Source organism: Mycteria americana, chromosome 10, assembly GCF_035582795.1.
Source record: "Mycteria americana isolate JAX WOST 10 ecotype Jacksonville Zoo and Gardens chromosome 10, USCA_MyAme_1.0, whole genome shotgun sequence".
Taxonomy (NCBI): domain Eukaryota; kingdom Metazoa; phylum Chordata; class Aves; order Ciconiiformes; family Ciconiidae; genus Mycteria; species Mycteria americana.
The window spans coordinates 11,315,813-11,333,475 of record NC_134374.1 but is presented as its reverse complement, the minus strand read 5'-3'; the positions used below and the strand labels follow the sequence as shown (position 1 = coordinate 11,333,475).

At 46.5% G+C, this 17,663-nt stretch overlaps 2 protein-coding genes across 3 annotated transcripts in view; both read left to right on the top strand.

Moving 5' to 3' along the window:
* The window catches only part of ARHGEF9 (Cdc42 guanine nucleotide exchange factor 9), a 191,809-nt gene that overhangs the window by 59,951 nt on the left and 114,195 nt on the right, over positions 1-17,663 (top strand). The gene's annotated exons all lie outside the window — the stretch shown is intronic.
* On the top strand, positions 16,358-16,696 carry LOC142414965 (uncharacterized). The gene has a single exon (XM_075512819.1). It carries the CDS (start codon positions 16,441-16,443, stop codon positions 16,618-16,620), a length of 180 nt encoding a protein of 59 aa, XP_075368934.1. The 5' UTR covers positions 16,358-16,440; the 3' UTR covers positions 16,621-16,696.

The window sequence follows — 17,663 nt, the reverse complement described above, 5'->3', positions numbered from 1 at the left end:
GAATTCCAGAGTTTGGATGTCTACACGTGTTTGCCTCCTGACTCTTTCTTTTGTCAGCCATCTCTGGGAATAATGATGACTGTCAGTGCCTATATAAAAGGTGATGGAATGTGGCTTGATGTAACTAGAGCAGGCTACGTGGGGCCCAAGCAATGCAGAGATGCTAGGCAGCATCCCTTCACTCTTGCCTGTACTTTTGTTCTGTCCTATTTAAATAAATAAGCGAAGACACCTAGGCTCTGATCCCTCGCGCATCCTGCTGAATGGCGCAGGACTAGCAGAAAGTGGCAGTCACGAGGAGCTGCGTGTTGTTTCCTGACTCAAAATCTCCAGCTGCAGGAAAAGCGTTGACTCCTCCGGAGGTCAGGAGCAGGAGATTCAAATGCCCTTCTGCCCTTGAGGCAGGAGTGCATGGAAAAAAAAACCCATTCAAACACAACCCTAAATCCTCTGCAAATGTAATAGAGGAGACTGTAGCTTCTCTACATGTTTTGCACTATATCTCGTCTATGGATCCAGTATATCCAGCGTACCCAGTGTATGTATATCCTGGCTGTGGGCTTCTGTACCCAGAGCAGGATGTCAGCCGTTTCCCACGTACTCTCCCCGATTTGTACCTGCCCTCTCCTGCCTCTGAAGCTAGCTGCAGATTTCATCAGCTGCCAAAGAGGAGATATCGGGAATATTGGTGGGGTATGTTGACTGTATTCAGGTGTGTGTCAGTCCTTGCGATGGGCTGCCCCTTCCTGTGGGCAGTCAGCTCCAGGAGGATGGGCAGAGGGCTGTGGCGGCAGCGCAGCAGCCTCTTTGAATGGCCTTGGCCAACTCCTTTCGATCTCCAGATAAGATGGGGAGAACCATGTCGACATCCGTGTCCCAGCTGGAGGAATCGGGAGGATTCAATCCTGTTTCCAGTTGGCTGTGCACATCCCATATGCTATCGCTGCCTCTCCTAACCAGCGCCAGACGGACTGATCTCATCTACCCCGGCGTGGTGGGTGGCTGTATTGATGATGAACGCTTAATGAGTGTCTTTTCTTTTTTAACTGGGGGGGGTGGGGGGGGGCTGTCGTTTCCTGGCTCTGACCAGAAAGTCAGGAAAAAGCAAGGGGAGTGGGCAGGGGGATAAAAGCCTTTAGCGGGGAGCAGAGCATGGGTGCTGGGGAAAGGATAACCCTGGGCAGGTGCAGCGCTTTCCCAGGCTGAGAGGTTTTGTTTTGTGAGAAGGGGACTTATTCTGCATGCGGAGAACAGAGTGAGAACTTACTGCCCTTCAAACGTCAGCAAAATCCCCAGCCCCTTGCTGAGTGCGGAGGCATGTGCTGGCTCTGCAGATTTGGGAGTCCCATAGTGCCGGGGGCGAGGGTGACCGGCCACTGGCAGGAGGGCAGGGGTGCTTGAGCGCCTGCGGGGACCCTCCCGAAGTTCTCGTAGGTCCCCCCTCCCTCCTCTCCACTCCCCTCCTGCAGAGTTTCAAAGCATGGCAAGGGAAAAAAAGGACATCCCCCTCCCCTCAAATCCCTCAGTCTGTGACTGAAATAAATAACTACAATCCCAGGTAGTGAGGAGGCTGCTAATAACGTGCTCTTGGCAGGCACGGGATTGCCGGGCTGAGGGATGTCTGACTGAAAGCTCCAGGCTAGGGTGGGGGTGGGGGGGCTTCTTTTTTTTTTCTGCCAGCTCTCGCCAGGCAGTAGGGATTTTTTTTTTTTCCCCTCCCTGATAATAAGGACATCATCAGAAGCAAGATGCAGTGGCTAAGGGATGGATCAGGAATGGTGAGTTCAGGTAGCTATGTCTTTCTCTTTTCCTCTTATTGCAGTACTCTGATAGGGAAATAAGCCTCCGTCCTATCTCCTGACTCCTCCTTTACTCCCTGTCCTTGAAACCATTGATCACTCTGTAGCCATTTTATGGACTCTGCATTCCCAAACTGCTGAGCAAAAGAAGAAATTAAAAGAAAGGAAGGAGGGTGTGCATGCGTGGGAGGGGGGGAGCGGCACTTGGCAGGGGCTGGGGAGGTGGGTTTCGGTAGGGTGAACTGGTGGTGGGTTTGTGGGGGAAAGCAAAGGGTTTTCCAGGTGCTCGCGTGTGGGGTGTGTGGTGTAACAGCTAGGGGAGAGGACTGGGAGGAGAGGAGTACCGAAACGGGGCTGCTGGCTGTCGGCAGCGTTACCGCCACTGGGACCTGTCAGATCTGCCCCTTCTGTGGATGATGAGTTGCGGTGCAGGGGGAGCCCAAATTTGCTGCTGAGCCGGAGTGTCCCTGCCTTCGCTTGCATCAGACTGTAAAACACTCCTCTGAAGTGTAGAGGCTTCAGAAAAGCAGTTTAAACAGTGACAACTCTGCTTAATTAAAAAAAAAAACAAAAACCAAAAACAAACTGCTAATTTGTAGATGCCCTCACTGTGCCTGGAGTACAGCTCTGAGGGGCTGTATCTGCCAGGAGGGAAAGTGGGGAAGTCCCCCCATCTTGGCGAGGGTTTCTGTTTCTCATTCAGAAACTTCCCTGTAAAGAGATGCGGTTGTTACTGAGATACTTCTCCTCCTCCTCAGCTCTCCCTCCTCGTACAGCTTTGCTTTGCAGTGGCATTTCCCTCAGCTTTCCCCTCTCTGCGCTGGGCTGGGTTTTTTTTTTTTTTTTTTTTTTTTTTTTTTTGGTTTTTTTTTTGTTTGTTTTGCCCTTCCCTGGGCGTTTTTCGTCCTACGGGGAGCCTCGGGGCATCCCTACGGACTGGTCCCGTGGCCTGGACCCGCTCCGGGTGGCTGGCAGCATCGGGCCCTGCGGGCTGCTGGCGTCACCTGGCTCAGCCCCTGCGTTCCGGCTCCGTTGGGGGCACCCAGCAGATGTTACTGGCAGCGGGGATGAGTTTGGAGCCAGCACAGAAATCACTGCCCATTCTCTCCTGATGCCTGGCGGCCAGCTCCGTGATGCCCTGTGCAGCTTGCTCCTGCCCTCCATCCCCTCTAAGCTACTTACACAAACAGGAGCTTAATGGTTTATGCTTCTGAAAGAGTCTGAAGCTGGAAGCGTAATGTGGGTGTGTAGACAGCAGCCTGCGGCAGATAGCAAATTTGTTTAGGGTCCTGTTTAAGGCTTGTCTACCACCTAGCAACAGTTTGGGGGTTTTGTTGCCTCCTCCCACCCTCTGAGCATCCAGGCTTTTCCTTCCCCTCTGCCACCCTGTCCCCGCACCTCCCCGCATGCACGCCAGCATAGCACTTCTCCCCTCTCCGCCAGTGTCTAAGCAACACAAATCGCCTTTCACCCGTTTGCCGATTTACATTTTCAGAGATTACTACGCTGAAAGAAAAGTGGTGATGGAAAGCTGGATGAGGCTCTTTCATCCTTTTTCCTTTCCTCCCGGCTGACTGCTGAGCTCTGGTGGGGAGGGGAGGGGATGTGGTGCACGGCAAACTGCTTTTCTAATTGACATAGCACAAGATTTGGCACTTTCTCGCCCTCTTATCTTTCCAGCTTCCTTTCTTGCTGCTGGCAATAAGGGAGACTTTGTTATTTTGTTCTGATTAGTCTAATCTTTGCCTTCTCTTAGAGAGAAATTATAGTGGTTGCTGAATAGCCTGTAATTTACAATATTTTTGGGGGAAAGTGAAACTTCAGTGATTGATTTTGAAGCAGGTTCTACCCAGGAATTTCCCAATATTGCTCCTTCTAATAAGGGAAAAATGAAAGAGAGGGCTGTGGTTTCTGTATTTTATACAGCAGTTTAACAACCTCAGCAGTATTTGAAGATACTCCGTGTATCTCTAGATCATCTGAAAATAAGGTAAAAAACGATTACAAAACGACAAAGCAATACTGAACCAAATAAGATAAATCCAGCAGAGATCTTTGCAATCGCTTCCGAGCGAGGAGCCTGGCTCCCCGGGGACGGGCGGCTGTGGTCCGAGGGATGCGGTGGGCGAGCAGCACTCCTGCGCTTGGAGGCGCTGGGCTGCTGGGAGCACTCTTCGGCTGCGCTGCGAAGCCAAGGTCCTGGTGACGCTTGGTCCGTACAAATTCTGCTCTCTTTTTGCAAGACAAGGCATATTGGTCCAGATGTCCTGGCCAAATGCCAGTACAGATAGCTATATTCCATCTAATGCAGATTTTGCCTGCTGTTCCCGTTGGTGAGTTACTTTAATTTTTAGTACTTAAAATGTTGGATCATATTGGTGTACTCTGCTAAACAAATAAGTTATTCCACACCAGAAGTAGCTGCATTTCAGCAAGTCAGTGCGAATATTATCATCTCAGTCTACTGGCTAAAATGTGCTACAGAAATATAAAATGGCTCAGTTTACTCTGAAGCGAAGGTTGGCTGATCCATTCACACACATTAAGCTGCCTACCATGCAGTGAAGAACCTTAGCCTTTCATCTAGAGCAACACTGGACCAATTTTCCTGAGCACTGAGCCTCTATTGTGGATTTTCAGCTGTCTTTTTTTACTCTGATATTATTTTCTGTGTATCTACTAAAGAAGAGCAATAGAAATTTATTTTGGGTAGCATCCCTGGACTTTGTTCTGCTCAGGCACATTGGTCTAAACCTGGATTTTAGACTGATTTCTCAGAAGTTTTGTACAGCACTGATTTATTGAAAGTGCTGTTTTCTATCATTCTCAGCGCTGGGTTGGCTTAAAGTATCAGACCCGCTCCCTTTCAGAGTTAGTCATCTCTAAGAAGCATGTCACTAATATTTTACAAGTGATAGTACCTTTTGTTCTCATGGCAGGTGGCTCTTTATTTCTAAATCAGCCCCTTAAACCTAGCTATTATACCATAATATTAAGCTGTCGGGGCTTCTTTTTTTTCTCCTTTGCACGTGTTGCTTTCTGTTTTTTAAACAATTAATCTTTTGCCAATTATGCTAGCATCCCATGAGGGTGTTTTACATGCTTCATTGGTACTAAGTTGCTAAACTCTGCTAGTATCTGTTTCTAACCCAGAAAGATGAAACTAATTGTCACTGGTAGTGATGAGAATAAATCTACGCATCTGATTGGCATTGTAAGTACGATGATTATTTGGTTAGGTATTCTTCACAGAGAACATTGATCTGGCAGGATAATCAAATAAGTTGGTTTAAATCATGCCGTAATACAGCCTTTTCTGGAATAGTTTTTTATCTGACAAGGGCAGAGTTTTTCTCCAAGCTTTTGGCTGTATTACAGGAAAGACAAACATGCATCTTCCTTGGTATTTCCTTACATAGGGTCTGATTCTGGGCTTAATGTTGTGCCTATGAAAGTCAAAGGGAGTGCAGCCATTAGCTTCAATAAATAGAGTCCCAGTCTTTTTTTTTTTTTTTTTTTTTTTTTACAGGCACCTATAGCCATATTTTTACAGTGCATGTTGTTCAAATATTTAAAACCAATGTTGTTGGTATTTTACATTTCTGTCATAAGAAGTAAGCTATTGTAAATCATCACAACTTAAAATACGTTGAAAAGGAATTCAGTGAATAAAAGGGCCAAATACTGCAAGTGGTGGAGATGTTTATGAGCAGGGCAGTTCAGCAGCCAGAAACTTTCTTACGTTTTTCCTTATTGATTCTTCTCCACTTGTCAGTCTGCAAATCATGGGATATTTAAAGTACAAAGACACTTTGCACTCCACAATCCTAAAAAACTCAATGTGAAGTCGGGAAAAGAGAAGCGGAAGAAAGCAGTTTTGGTCCAATTTTCATTTTTGAAAGTTTGGATAAGCAAATGCAGTTGGTGGGAGAAGCCAGGCCAGGATGGGATGGAAAAAGGATCTTGCAGTATCCAGGTATTAGCGAAAAATGGGACTTAAGAGGCCCAGAGCACCCCGAACTCCCACGGAGATCAAAGGGAACAGAGAGCACTTGGCTCGCGGCTGATCGAGCGTGTCGCAGTGAAGCACCCGCAGAAGCTGCGGTGACCTGCTGAATGGTTCGGGTGTCCCGCGGAGGATGCTCTTTGGTCTGTCATCTCCGTACCCTGCAGCCTCAGCAAGGAGGGCCTTTTTCCACGAAAGAGTGGTTTATTGCAATTTTGTTCCTGTTCATCCTGGGATCTGTTGTCACTGGAGGTTGATACTTGGGTTGAACGAGCTCTGCATGCACTGCAGAATTTTGTGTCTGCTGCAATGCCGTAGCGCTCCCAAAGCCTTAAGTCAGTCCTACCAAATGCATTTCTTTGTGGGATTTTTCTGACCCACATAGTTTCTGTTCTGTTTTCCATTTTGCTCCCACTTTGGGGCAACTTTAATCTTGCAATTGTAGGCTCCTACTAGCATTGCTATAAGAGTACACAATAAATGTCCAGGTTAAGAAAGAGTTGATGTTACGGTAAATAAAAACATTTGCATAAATAGCTGATATATGCTGATGATTGCCCTTGGCGTCAATCCCACGAGTGGCTAGGAGGAGACCTGGCTCTAGTTCCATGTGCAAACCACGGCTCTGTGCCCCAGTTCCTACCTGCTGGATAACAGACATGCTGATAACTTCTCTATCTCCCAAGATATGTCCCGATGATTCATTGGGCATGCCTGGAAAACCTTTGCGACCATTGCTTGGAGGGTGCCATAGAAACATGAAGCAGTATTTCACAGAGCATCGCGCAGGATGCGCTCGCTGGGAAACCACACGCACCGTGTGGTCACGGAGTCCATCTGTCCCTCCTGTGTTCAGGGTTTTGGTGTTTGAGCACAGCAGGCTTTGTAAACTGCAGTGGTTTTTTAACTGCTAAGAACCTGATTTCCTTGAATGTAGTCAAAGGGTTTTTCTTTTTTTAAACACTCCTTGAAAAATCTCTGAAATGCTTCAAGCTAACATCTTAATGTATTTATGACATTAGCTGCTTCTGCTCCAGAATGGTTGCTCTGAATCTCTTTGAGCCTGGCTGTTATTTTGAACATGACTAATTCCCTGAGTGACTAAGCTCTTAGATAATAGGAAAAATTCATCAAGTTATCTCGGTCTCCAATAGTTTCTATTGTTATGAAAAGACATTTTATGAAAAAATAAATAAATAAAGTTGCCTATTATGTAATGTGGGCAGGGAAAGGAAAGACAAGTATTGTTAGAGAATGGCAGGAGTGTCATATCTGGGAGCCAATTTCAGGCTGTGAAATCTCTAACTTGGTCTAGTAGGAGGGTGTGGGTGAGAAGTAAAGTCTGGAGCTGGTCCGGAGCTCTGGTGAACTCCCACTGAACCCAAAGAGGTGCATTCATGTGCACAAATGCTCTGTTCAGAGGGGATCCCAACTTCTGCCTCCCCAGCTCTGCCATGCTACAGTATTTCTTGGATTTAACCCAAGATAATGTTGGGCATGCAGTAAATTACACCACACCTTCTCTGCCGTAGTTGTTGTCAGGTTACAGACTGAAGCGCTCGGAACTCCTGAAATGCCATGTTTCAGATAGCACAGTGAACCTCGGCTCTATCCCGCTGCATCTCCATGTTGGCGCTGCTGATTAACGATGCAGAAGTGCAATTTGTGCTTCTCGAAGAAGCCAACGCAACACCAGGTTCTTTCCTGTGCCCGTTGCGTTTAACCGGCGTCCTCCAGCAGGCGGGTTTATCCTTGTGATCCCGCACAGCGAGTGTCCCTTTGGCTCGCTGCAGTCGCGCGTTGTCACGAGCAGTCGGCAGGAGGGCAGCGCTGGTCGTTCCTGGAAGGCGGCTGTATAGCATCAGATGGGGACCGCAGCCTGTGCTAGCTCTCACTGCAAGTGATCCCACTGAGCTGGGGTGGAATAGGAAATGAAAGCCTATTGGCATTCATTTTGCCTCATTTGGAGGAAAAAAAAAGAAAGAAAAAAGCTATAAACTTTTTTTTCCTTTTTAATGCTGATATTATTGCTGATAAAAATGAGTATTTTATGTTCTATTCATACATCTACTGCAATCCAGCTGGAATTCCTACTTCATTAGGTTGTCGTGCATCATTTTTTTCTTTAAAAGAGTGCCAGATTCAGTAGGCTGTTCCCTCTCCTTTTTCTGGGAGGCAGAGAGAGGGGGAGAAAATTATTTATATGAAGTACATCTAATTCTCTAGGTTAATTTGTGTGAAGAACATGAGACCCATGGGTCAGCTTCTTAATAAGATGTTTTTTTCTTTACCTAATATCTTGACAAGAAGAAATCCAGCAAAACCAGTGTCAATAGTGTCGCAGAAGGGATATGAGGAGGGCTGCAAGGAGCTGCAGGCAATTTCTTTCCATCCTCATCCTTCTTGCATGAAGCAGGGCCATGGTTTCTGCTCCCATCTGCCACAGCGTTGTGTCCTGACTCTCAGTGAGTCATGGGACTGTGCCTGGGCTCAGCTTTCCTAATACACACATGGTGGATAATTTCATATTTCCCTCAGAGTAAGCTCAGGCTGACAGAGCAGCAGTAAAAAGTTGAACAACAAGTCCCAAGGAGGGTACCGCATCAGGACTTTCACATTCATAAGCCTTTGTATTTCTCATGGTGCACTGGGGCAGGGCCTGATTTGGCCATACCCATAAGCAGAGCTGATTATAGTCTGTTCGGTGGAGAGGGGAGAGTCCTCATGCAGGAGAGCTGCTCATTAACCCCACGCTTTCTGCAAGGTCAGTCAATAAAGCACAAAGCAGAACCAGAAACTTTTTCTTGTTTTCTGCCTTTTTCTCTGTGTAGTTTCTGACATTGCTGTTTAGTATGTGCATCATGGATCACTCCGTTTCTATTCTGCCTGGCATCTCACTCTTGCACTGCTAATTGCTGGACCTCCGCAGGCTTAGGCAGGTGAAAATACTCTATTAGATTTGCTTTTTAACTGCATAGGAAATGTGATGCATTGCATTTCAAAGGACCTTCCTGTGTTGTGGCGAAAGCTGAAATACACCCTTTAATTTTCACGGCAAAGAGCTTTCTCTTCTCTGTGTCTGTGTAGCTGTATTTCTCAGGGACCACACTGGGGACACTGACCCTGGCTTTAGTAAGGTAGTTTCTAGTGGGTGATGATTTTTTTTTTCACTTACTACTTTGCCCAGGCATGTGTTGATGTGAAGATCTCTGCAATTCAATTTCAGAAATGAGAGCAGAAACACTGGAGTTCCTGTAAGGGTGCCTGGAGGGAGCGGTGGAAGGAGGGAACTTGTCTTGGATTTTTCTGCAGTTTGGGCTTTGGGTTTTTTAGCCTTGTTTCCAGGCTCAACTGCAAGCCCAGAAGCCGGAGAAGTAAATTTAAGAAGTGAATGTCTATGTAGTTTTTAGGCCATTTTTTTCAGACAAAAGAGAGCTTACGTAAGGTTAGACTGAATATCTGAATTTGATGGGTCATCTTTTAAACTGAACTTTCTTGGTCCTTGAAGTCTTTCTCTGTGACCAAGGTAATTGGTGTTACCACATCTGATTTCTGCTGGATTTGAGGGGGTTTTTCTTTTCTTTTTCAAAATTGGGAGTCTAAGGATGCTTCTAGAGTACAGGCTGGGTGTGGAGCAGATGCAGGGAGAAGAGAAAGCACTTGCAACATGATTGCCAGGGGCAAGGGATTTTAGTCTGTCTTAATGCTTTAAGTTCAAATAAACTTAAAAATAGAAGTTTTGTTTTTCTCACTGCAATCCAGACAAGCACAATGGAATCAAGTCCCCATACAGGCTTTCTCTCCATGCCATTTCAGCATGATTTGTATAGTGTTACAAAAGCTATGAAACCTCACTCCTTGTTGTAGCGCAGCCGCTGCTGGGGTAGAGCCTTGCAGGTGTGTATGTGTGGCATGGCACAGCAGCTGAGGGCAGGATGTTAGTGGGGACGCACTAAGCCATGCTAGGATGCAGATGACACCTGGTCAGGGTGCTCTGGAAGAAACATCTGGACACCTTATAAGACAACAGTGACAAGGCTTTGGCTTTATTTCCCCCCCTCACAGCATCGTGCAAGTGCTTTCATTCTTCAACAGAGGAAAGAGCACCATCTGCTGAGATGCTGGCTCTGTTTGTAGAAGGAACCACGATTAATTGAGGTCTCCAGATGTGGTCCAAGGCCAGCCTTGGTTAGTATCTGACATGTCACTACTGCCCTTCACTCAAGGGGTTAAGGCCTGTTTTTCTGGAAGATGGTTGGTTTTCAAGAGGGTGGTTAACCAGGGCTGGTGCACAAGTGCATTGCAACCTCCCTGGCCTACCTTTGATTGTGTCTGGCTGTTAGTATGAAATGAAATGGTTATAAATAAATCAGTCTCTACGCTGGTGACATAATTCTGTTGTGTATCACTTCTTTTTTTCTGAGATAAAATTAGAACTGGTGAAGAATGGGAAAGACTTTACCTGCTACAGCTTGCCTGAGCTCCGTGTGTCTTTGTATATAGTACATATACCAAGGGTCAAGCTGTGGAGGTCAGTGTGATGCTTCCCATCTTTTGGTGGAATTCTCGTTTTTGTTTTTCATGGAATACTTAGAGCAGTGACCCAGAAATGCTCAGGTCTGTCCCTGTAGCCTCTGAGCTTTGTATAATGCTCTTGACCAGTTGGTCATGCAAGTTAAGCAGCGTGGCGCAAACAGCCTCTGGCAGTGTCCTATGTTCTCTAAAAATTGCAAAAGTGGGCTTAAAGATGGAACTTACTCTCTTTACCAGCACTCTTAGCCTTGCTACAAGAGCAGCTTGCTTCAACAGGTTTTGCTCTGTCCTCCTGTCCGTCCACTTTCTCTCCCATTTCACTGCTTTGCAGGCTCTCAGCTCAGCCTTTTCTTACGCAGTTCTTCCTCTGAAGTCTATTTATGCCTCGCCAGCTTTTGAGATCATCATCTTATCCTTGCCCACCTCTCCTTCTTTCCCCTTTGCCTTTCTGTAATTGTATTTTATATTAGTTCTGTAAATTGAATAATTTGCTTGTCTAGCTGTGCTGTGAATTTGCTAAAGCGTGTTGTGCAGTTACTGTGGAAGATGCTGGAGGAAGCTGTACTTGTTCCAGCCACCCCACCACTTTGTTTTCTTGTTTGTCTCTCTGGTAGAGGACATTCGAGCTGCCGTGGGAGGGAGGGCTGGGACAGAGGATGAGGTGAAATAAAAGCTTCTAAGGGAGATGTGTAGGACAAGGAAAAGGAAGAAAGACAAAAGAAAGAAGCAGAGGAAGTTACTGGAAGAAAGTCCCAAATTCACATGGACAGTGAGGAACCTTTGCACTTGCAGGATGGAGTGGAGAAGCAGAGAACAGTGGGTGACTGGAAAGATAATTTTTAGCTGCCCAAATCAGTGCCCTGAGTCTGAGTCTTTACAGATATTACTCCATTTTGCGTGCTCCTCAGTTTGGACAAGGAATTCTAGGCATTTGGGGATTTTTAAAGCTTCCTGTGAAGCCAGTCCATAAACATACAAGATTACGGAGATTCTTGAGGAAAAAACTGCCTTTTGCAGTAGCTCTGCAGCTCGTGGGCTGGCGCTTCCCCTCTGGCCGAAGGATGGGAGAAGAGGGCTCTGTGTCAGACTTGCTGTGAAGAGAAAGGAAAAAGAGGCAACTCCCAGTTTAAGAAAATCCTCCTTTTTGGAAATTTAGCAAATCATAATCCCGCTGACCTTTAATCTTTGAAATCCTGAGCTTAATTCCCAGCTAGATTTAGAAAAAAATAATGAATTTGATGGTCTTCTCATAATCTCTAATGGAGTCCATGACTCAAACCCCACGTTGGTGCCTGACGTAGCAGGCAGCAGTCAGTAAGTGCCCAGCAAATGAGACTGGGAATGGAAGTGCAGTTGCCCGTCTCCTGCCCACACGTCCCCGGGTACTGTTGTGTACCGTTGCTGTTCGTTCCTCTTTGAGGGCAGTGTTAATTCAAATGAAAAGTTTAAACTTCCCTCATGGTGCCATATAGGTCTGAGATGGGGCTTGTGCTCAAAGAGGGAATACAAAAGAAGCAGTTCAGGACTGATGATTGCTGGCAACCATTTTCCCCTAGGCTATGGGTTTCATCCAGTGCAGACCAACACAACCATAGTTTTATTCCCACTCAGAATCACAAGCCACCGTGGGATTTGTCTGAAACTTTCCGAAAGTCACCAAAAGATTTATCTCCTTTGGCTGACTGACAAGCAGGTTTTCCTGGCCTGGCAGAGTTGGGGTCCTCTTGCCAAATCCTAGAGCTCAGCCACACTGCATCCTGCAGCGGTATTAACAGAATTCACTGGGTCTGCATTGAGGTTACGAGTTTCAGTGCTTCATTTTCGCAGTTAATGGAAGATGGAGGTGATGTGTTAGGAAAACATAGATGCCTCTGCACGCCCAAGAGATTGCTGCAGTGGAGGTTGTTAATCTGCACAGGGGATCTACAGCAGAACACAGGGAATTGGAGCTGAAACGGTGTACTGCCACACGCTCCTGGCCTACCCTGCCAGCTCATGCGGAGACAGTGTACCTGTCAGTAGGAGTGGAATATAGGACCTTTAAGCATTCAACTTATAAATCCTCGCTCCCGAGTTAGGGCTGTATTTGTTTAGCTGGCAGTAGTGGGTTGTGCTAATTACTAGAGACATCCATTGGAGGGAGTCATGGTCACATGGCTGAGCCCAATGTATTACGCACATAAGGAATCAAGACTTGGCATCATCTGCTTCAGAGGCTTGCCTCCAAATTACCACATTGTAATTAATGTTATTCTAGTGGCCCTTCTGATTTGTCTGTTGTTTGGGAGTGCAGAATACACTCTCTCTTTATATATAGGTGTATATACAGATTTATGTATACATATAGATGTATGGATGTGATGTATTAGTGGAAGCCCTGGCTGAAGCTCAAAACTGCTTTCTCATACAGAAGCCATCGCTGATCTTGCATTACAAATTGTGCTCCTGCAAGCTACTGTAGTGTCAGGGCATGTGCTGTGCTGTAAGGGGAGGTGTATTTTATATAACTATTACAAATCTTTTCTTCTTGTTCCTTAGCTTAGCTCTATACAGAAGGTTAAGGTTAGACTAAACTTTTCAGAAAGCATTACATGAAGTTAAACTTTGCAGTGCTTTTATATAAACCCCTGATGTGTAGGTGTTCTTTTTCAGTGAGGCTTCTAAGAAAAAGTATCATCCATTTTCATAGTAAAATTAACATTTAGTGCATGCAGAAGGCATGGGAAATGATATAAAGCAGCAAGTACTATTGGGAATACTGTGAATGTAATTTAAATAGAAGCTTCTATGCAGTAGATCTGTTTGTGCTGGTCACCCTCGGCAGCTGTTACACACACAACTTTCACTGGAGCCCAATATTTGCATCTGTATGTGGCGAGGCACCCGGTGCTTTCCTGCCCGATCTTTTGGGGCGTTTGCTCTGGAGTGTGACCTGGGGAGGACGGATGCTGCGGCCGGAGCCTCCCGGGCTGCGCCAGCGCTGCGCACCCCTCTCCCAGCCCCTCCAGCCGGGGAGGACGGCAGTGGGGTCTCCGCAGCTATCGCCCTGCGGTCTGCAGCTGCTCCTGACGCACAAGCTGTACGTGGTGAGCGGGATAGTGGGGGACCTCCTGCCTGCAGCTGGCAGGCACTTATAGGCAGGGGGCTGGCTTCATTGCCTCTATTTATAATCTCTGCCCTCCCCTGTGCTGTGACTGGCTCAGCTCTTGCAGAATGACTGCCTGAGACCTGCCAGGCACATTGCTCATAACGAAATCCTCTTTTTCAGCTACGGAAGTGGCTATTGAGCATGTGTGATAGCTACTGCACCTTTTTTTCTGGATATTTCTTAGGCCTCTCCTGCTTTTACCTGCCCAATTTTTGGTCCCTGTCTATATGCAAAGGCACAGAGGAGTCTGCCTTGAAACCCTGCTGGTCGCTTCCTGTTCTTGGCATTGAGAGGACACAAACAGCACAGGACAAGGCGAGGGACGGGCTGTGTCCGCTGAGGTGTCTGGAGGCCCTCGGGGCTGCTGTGGACAGGCGGAACATCTCCGCTACGCTTTCCATAGAAGTAAGGCTGAGTCTGAGACTGGGGTCTAGACCCAGGCTCCCTCTGTGCTCATTCCAGCTTAGAGGAAAAGATTAACTGGCTGTAAAGATGCCTCTAAATTTGGGCCCGTTGTAGGCTTTGGAGAAGTCACTGTTATTACTGAGACTGAAACTGGAATTTCCTGGATGTTTGTGGGAGTTCAGGCTTGGGCTTTGGAAAACTGCCTGTATTGTTTTGGGAAAGGGTGGTAACTATAATAAATATTCCACATCTATGATATGTTTGCTATTCTCATTAGTCTAAAATTGCATCAGACAGGCGGATTATCCTAAAAATGCATACTTGATAGGAAATGTAGGCCTGGAAGCTGGTGATGCAGCAGATCCATCACCTGGGCACAGCCTGGCACGTGTGCTAATGGGGCAGCCGGGCTGCCTGCTTGGGGCAGGTTTAAAGCAGCTTCTTGTAAATATGCAGGTGAAAAATTGCCTTTCACTGTCCTCCTGAATGAGAAATTCTCTGCTTGAACAGATTGGGGGGGGTCTCGGTTGCTGGAGACAGCCTCTGGCTTTTAGTTATCACATAAAAGAGAAAGAAAGAAAAAGAAACCACCTGATTAACCCAAACCGTTCTTATTTCTAACGCTATTCAACACAACCCGCCCTCTACGTCTGCGAACACATCACAGCCCACACGTGCTACAAAGCTGGTCAGAAACAAGGAGGATGGCGCGTAGGATGAGCGTTGGTCTCGCGCAAACCACTGGGCTTCAGTGGAGGCTGAGGAGAGAGGGCATGGTGGAGACTCAGTCCTTGTCCACCCAATGCAGTCTCTCCCTTGATGGTGTTTGGGGGCAGATATAGAAAAAGCCTGCTCATTTTGAGGGAGCCCTCCGGCAACCCAAACAGCAAAGGAAGGAAAATAAAATAAGCCTTGCAGTAAACAGCTGGGTTTAGTATCAGTTTGAATGGTAAGGTGGGGTAGGAGCATAATCCAACCTGTCCCTCCCCTAAATGCTGGTGATAAAAAAAATCTGCCCTGGAAGGATGCTGCGATGGGAAGAAAGGCTGCTGCTTGTTGGCGTGAGCCAACTCCAGGCCCTGTCCGTTCAGGTTTAAAACATTAACGTCCTCCTGAACTCTTGTTTGCTACTGGAGAAGAGAATAAGCACTTGTTTGGTGTGTGTTGGCCCTGTGTCTGTGTGCGAATGTCCCGGGTATGTTGGAAGGATCGAGTTTCCTGGAAGGTGCTGATGATCAGCCCCCATATGCACATTTTAGTGTGTAATGCATATGCATTGGCAACATGTCTATATTTGTCTTAGCCTGTAAAATCATTTGCTTTTTCCAGCTGAGCGCATCTTTTTGTGTGCGTGTGTGGTGCCTCTCTAAGGTAACTGCTGGTTCTGGGACTTGAGAATGAGGTTTGGGATAGAAGCTGGCACCTGGACCGTAAACCCTGAGTGTGCATGTGAATTTAATGTAGGAATGAGCTTTTTTGGCTGCTGTAGAAGGAATAAAGATCCCTCATCCTGTCCTCCCCCCTGCTCCCCCACCCCCCTTTTATACATCTCTAGCTGTAGAATCAGAATTCAATTTAACTCTTAGTGTGGAGAAACCCAATGCAGTGCTGAGGAGAGAGGCTATGCAATAAATTTATGATGGGATGATGTGCATAGTATTGTACAGAGGTAAAAAGTGATTCCCCCTACAAAATTCCCACGTTACAGGCTCACAATGAATTTCCACGTTACCAGGGGTTGCCTTTTTGTTATTTCGGCTGCTTTTCTTCCCCGCTCTTTCTCCTGCTCCCCTACCTGGTCTGAGCAGGCTCCTAGCAGCACTGGCTCTTTTTGCTGGCATTTAATATTTTCCATCCGAAGCTTAGCGCAGGCGGTACAGACGGGGCAGACGCGTCCCCGCCGTACAAAGGCAGTGAGGAACGGGATCTGCGTTGCACAGAAAGCCCGGAGACGCCTTCCTGGAGCTCAGCGTTGGCATCCGACCGCGACACCGGCTTCCCGGCCCCCTGCACGTCTCTGTTTTCCGAACTGCCGCAAAAGTCAAGGGGAAAAACATGCCTGCACGGCGCTCCCTGTCACGGCGGGCGGAAGACTCACGTATTTATGGAGCCAGCGCTTCCTTTTGCGTTTGACTGACAGCCAGGATCCCTTCGCTGCCTGGTCACTGGAGCTGATTAGTATGCGAAAGGGTCCGCCTCGCACCGAGAGATGCAGCCGCAGCAGCTTGCAGAGCTGTCACACTCACACAGGCTTCTTATCTGCACTGGCTTGACGAATTAAAAAGCAAGCCAGCCAGCAAGAGAGAGACCGGGAGAGAGAGGGGGGAAGAGAGAGAGAGAGAAGCTTGCAGACAGCGCTCGCTTTCTTTTCCTAAAGGAAGGATTTTGCATCTTAAGTGCTCACTGGTTGTGATGATGCTTCACTTAGCGGGCTCCAGAATGAGCTAGAGACAGCAGATAGGGGGATAAACTAAAAGCAGACCACAAAACATTACGAACAAAACCAAAACCAGGAACAGTTTTCTCCTCTATTCTAGCATGGTGGATGTATGGACAGTCTTACAGAGCAGAGGTTGACTTCTCCAAATCTACCAGCCCCACATCTTGAACACTACAGTGTTCTGCATTGCACCATGACCTTGGATGTTCAAACGGTGGTCGTTTTTGCAGTGATTGTGGTGCTATTGCTTGTGAATGTCATACTCATGTTCTTCCTGGGCACTCGTTAAATGGATTTTTTCTCCTGAGCTGTTGGGGGCTACTACTACCACTAGCAATTCAACAAGAGAGCAAGAGCGAGAGAGAGAGAGAGAGAAAGGCGAGAGAGAGAGAAAGAGAGAGAGAGAGATTTCTTACTGAGGGGGGAAACGCGTTGAGCTTCAACATGGCCTCGCTGTGATATGTATGACGTTGGTATATTCTCTCTCCCTAAATCTTTTGTCATGTCTTGTCTTTTAAGTATGCCTGTAAGTGTAGCTGCTTTTGCCTGGGTTTTAAATGTGATAAATAATAGTAATCCATTCATATATCGTTCTGTGCTAGCGAGATAGAGCTATACATATTTAGTTAGAAGCAGAGTGAAAATATCTTTCTGTGGTAAGCACTGGCTGTGTTATTTTGCTTCCTTTAAAATAGAGACTCCAGTTAATAATAAGTCATTTTGTGTGAAATTTCTAGCAAGCAGTTAATGTGCAGCGTCTGTGAGAGTAACCATGTAGCTGCCAGGTGAGAGGTGGTGGTGTGTGCAATTGAATCGAGCTCTGGACATTTGTAAGGGGGTATGAGAAATCCTATTAAAGGATTAAATCTTTGCTAAAATAACATTCAGCCACAAAAAAGGGAGTGAAATTCTACTTTCTTTATTTATCTGTGTTGCCTTGATGATCTGACTTGATTGCTCAGTATTCAGCCCAAAAGCCTCCAAATTCTACGTCCACACTGATGTAGCCTAGCTCCTTTCTTTAAAGATGTGAGAGGGACTGAAACATAACCTGCTGGGCTTTTTTCTGTTTGTATGTGGTTTCTATCTCTGCAAATTGGGAAGGAGGGATCAAAGAGAGAAAAAGGGGAATGCATGCTTTGTTTTTCTTTGCTAAAGCAACAGATACGGAGGGGTTGGGTTTTGCTTTGATTTCTCTAGAAATTTTATTTTGGCTTGCTTTTCTTTCCTGTGCTCTGTGTGTGTATATATATATATATATATAATTTTTGGTAATGTATGTAAGAAAAATGTTTGCCCACCTCAAGGATAACAAGATTTTGAGATGGGTTG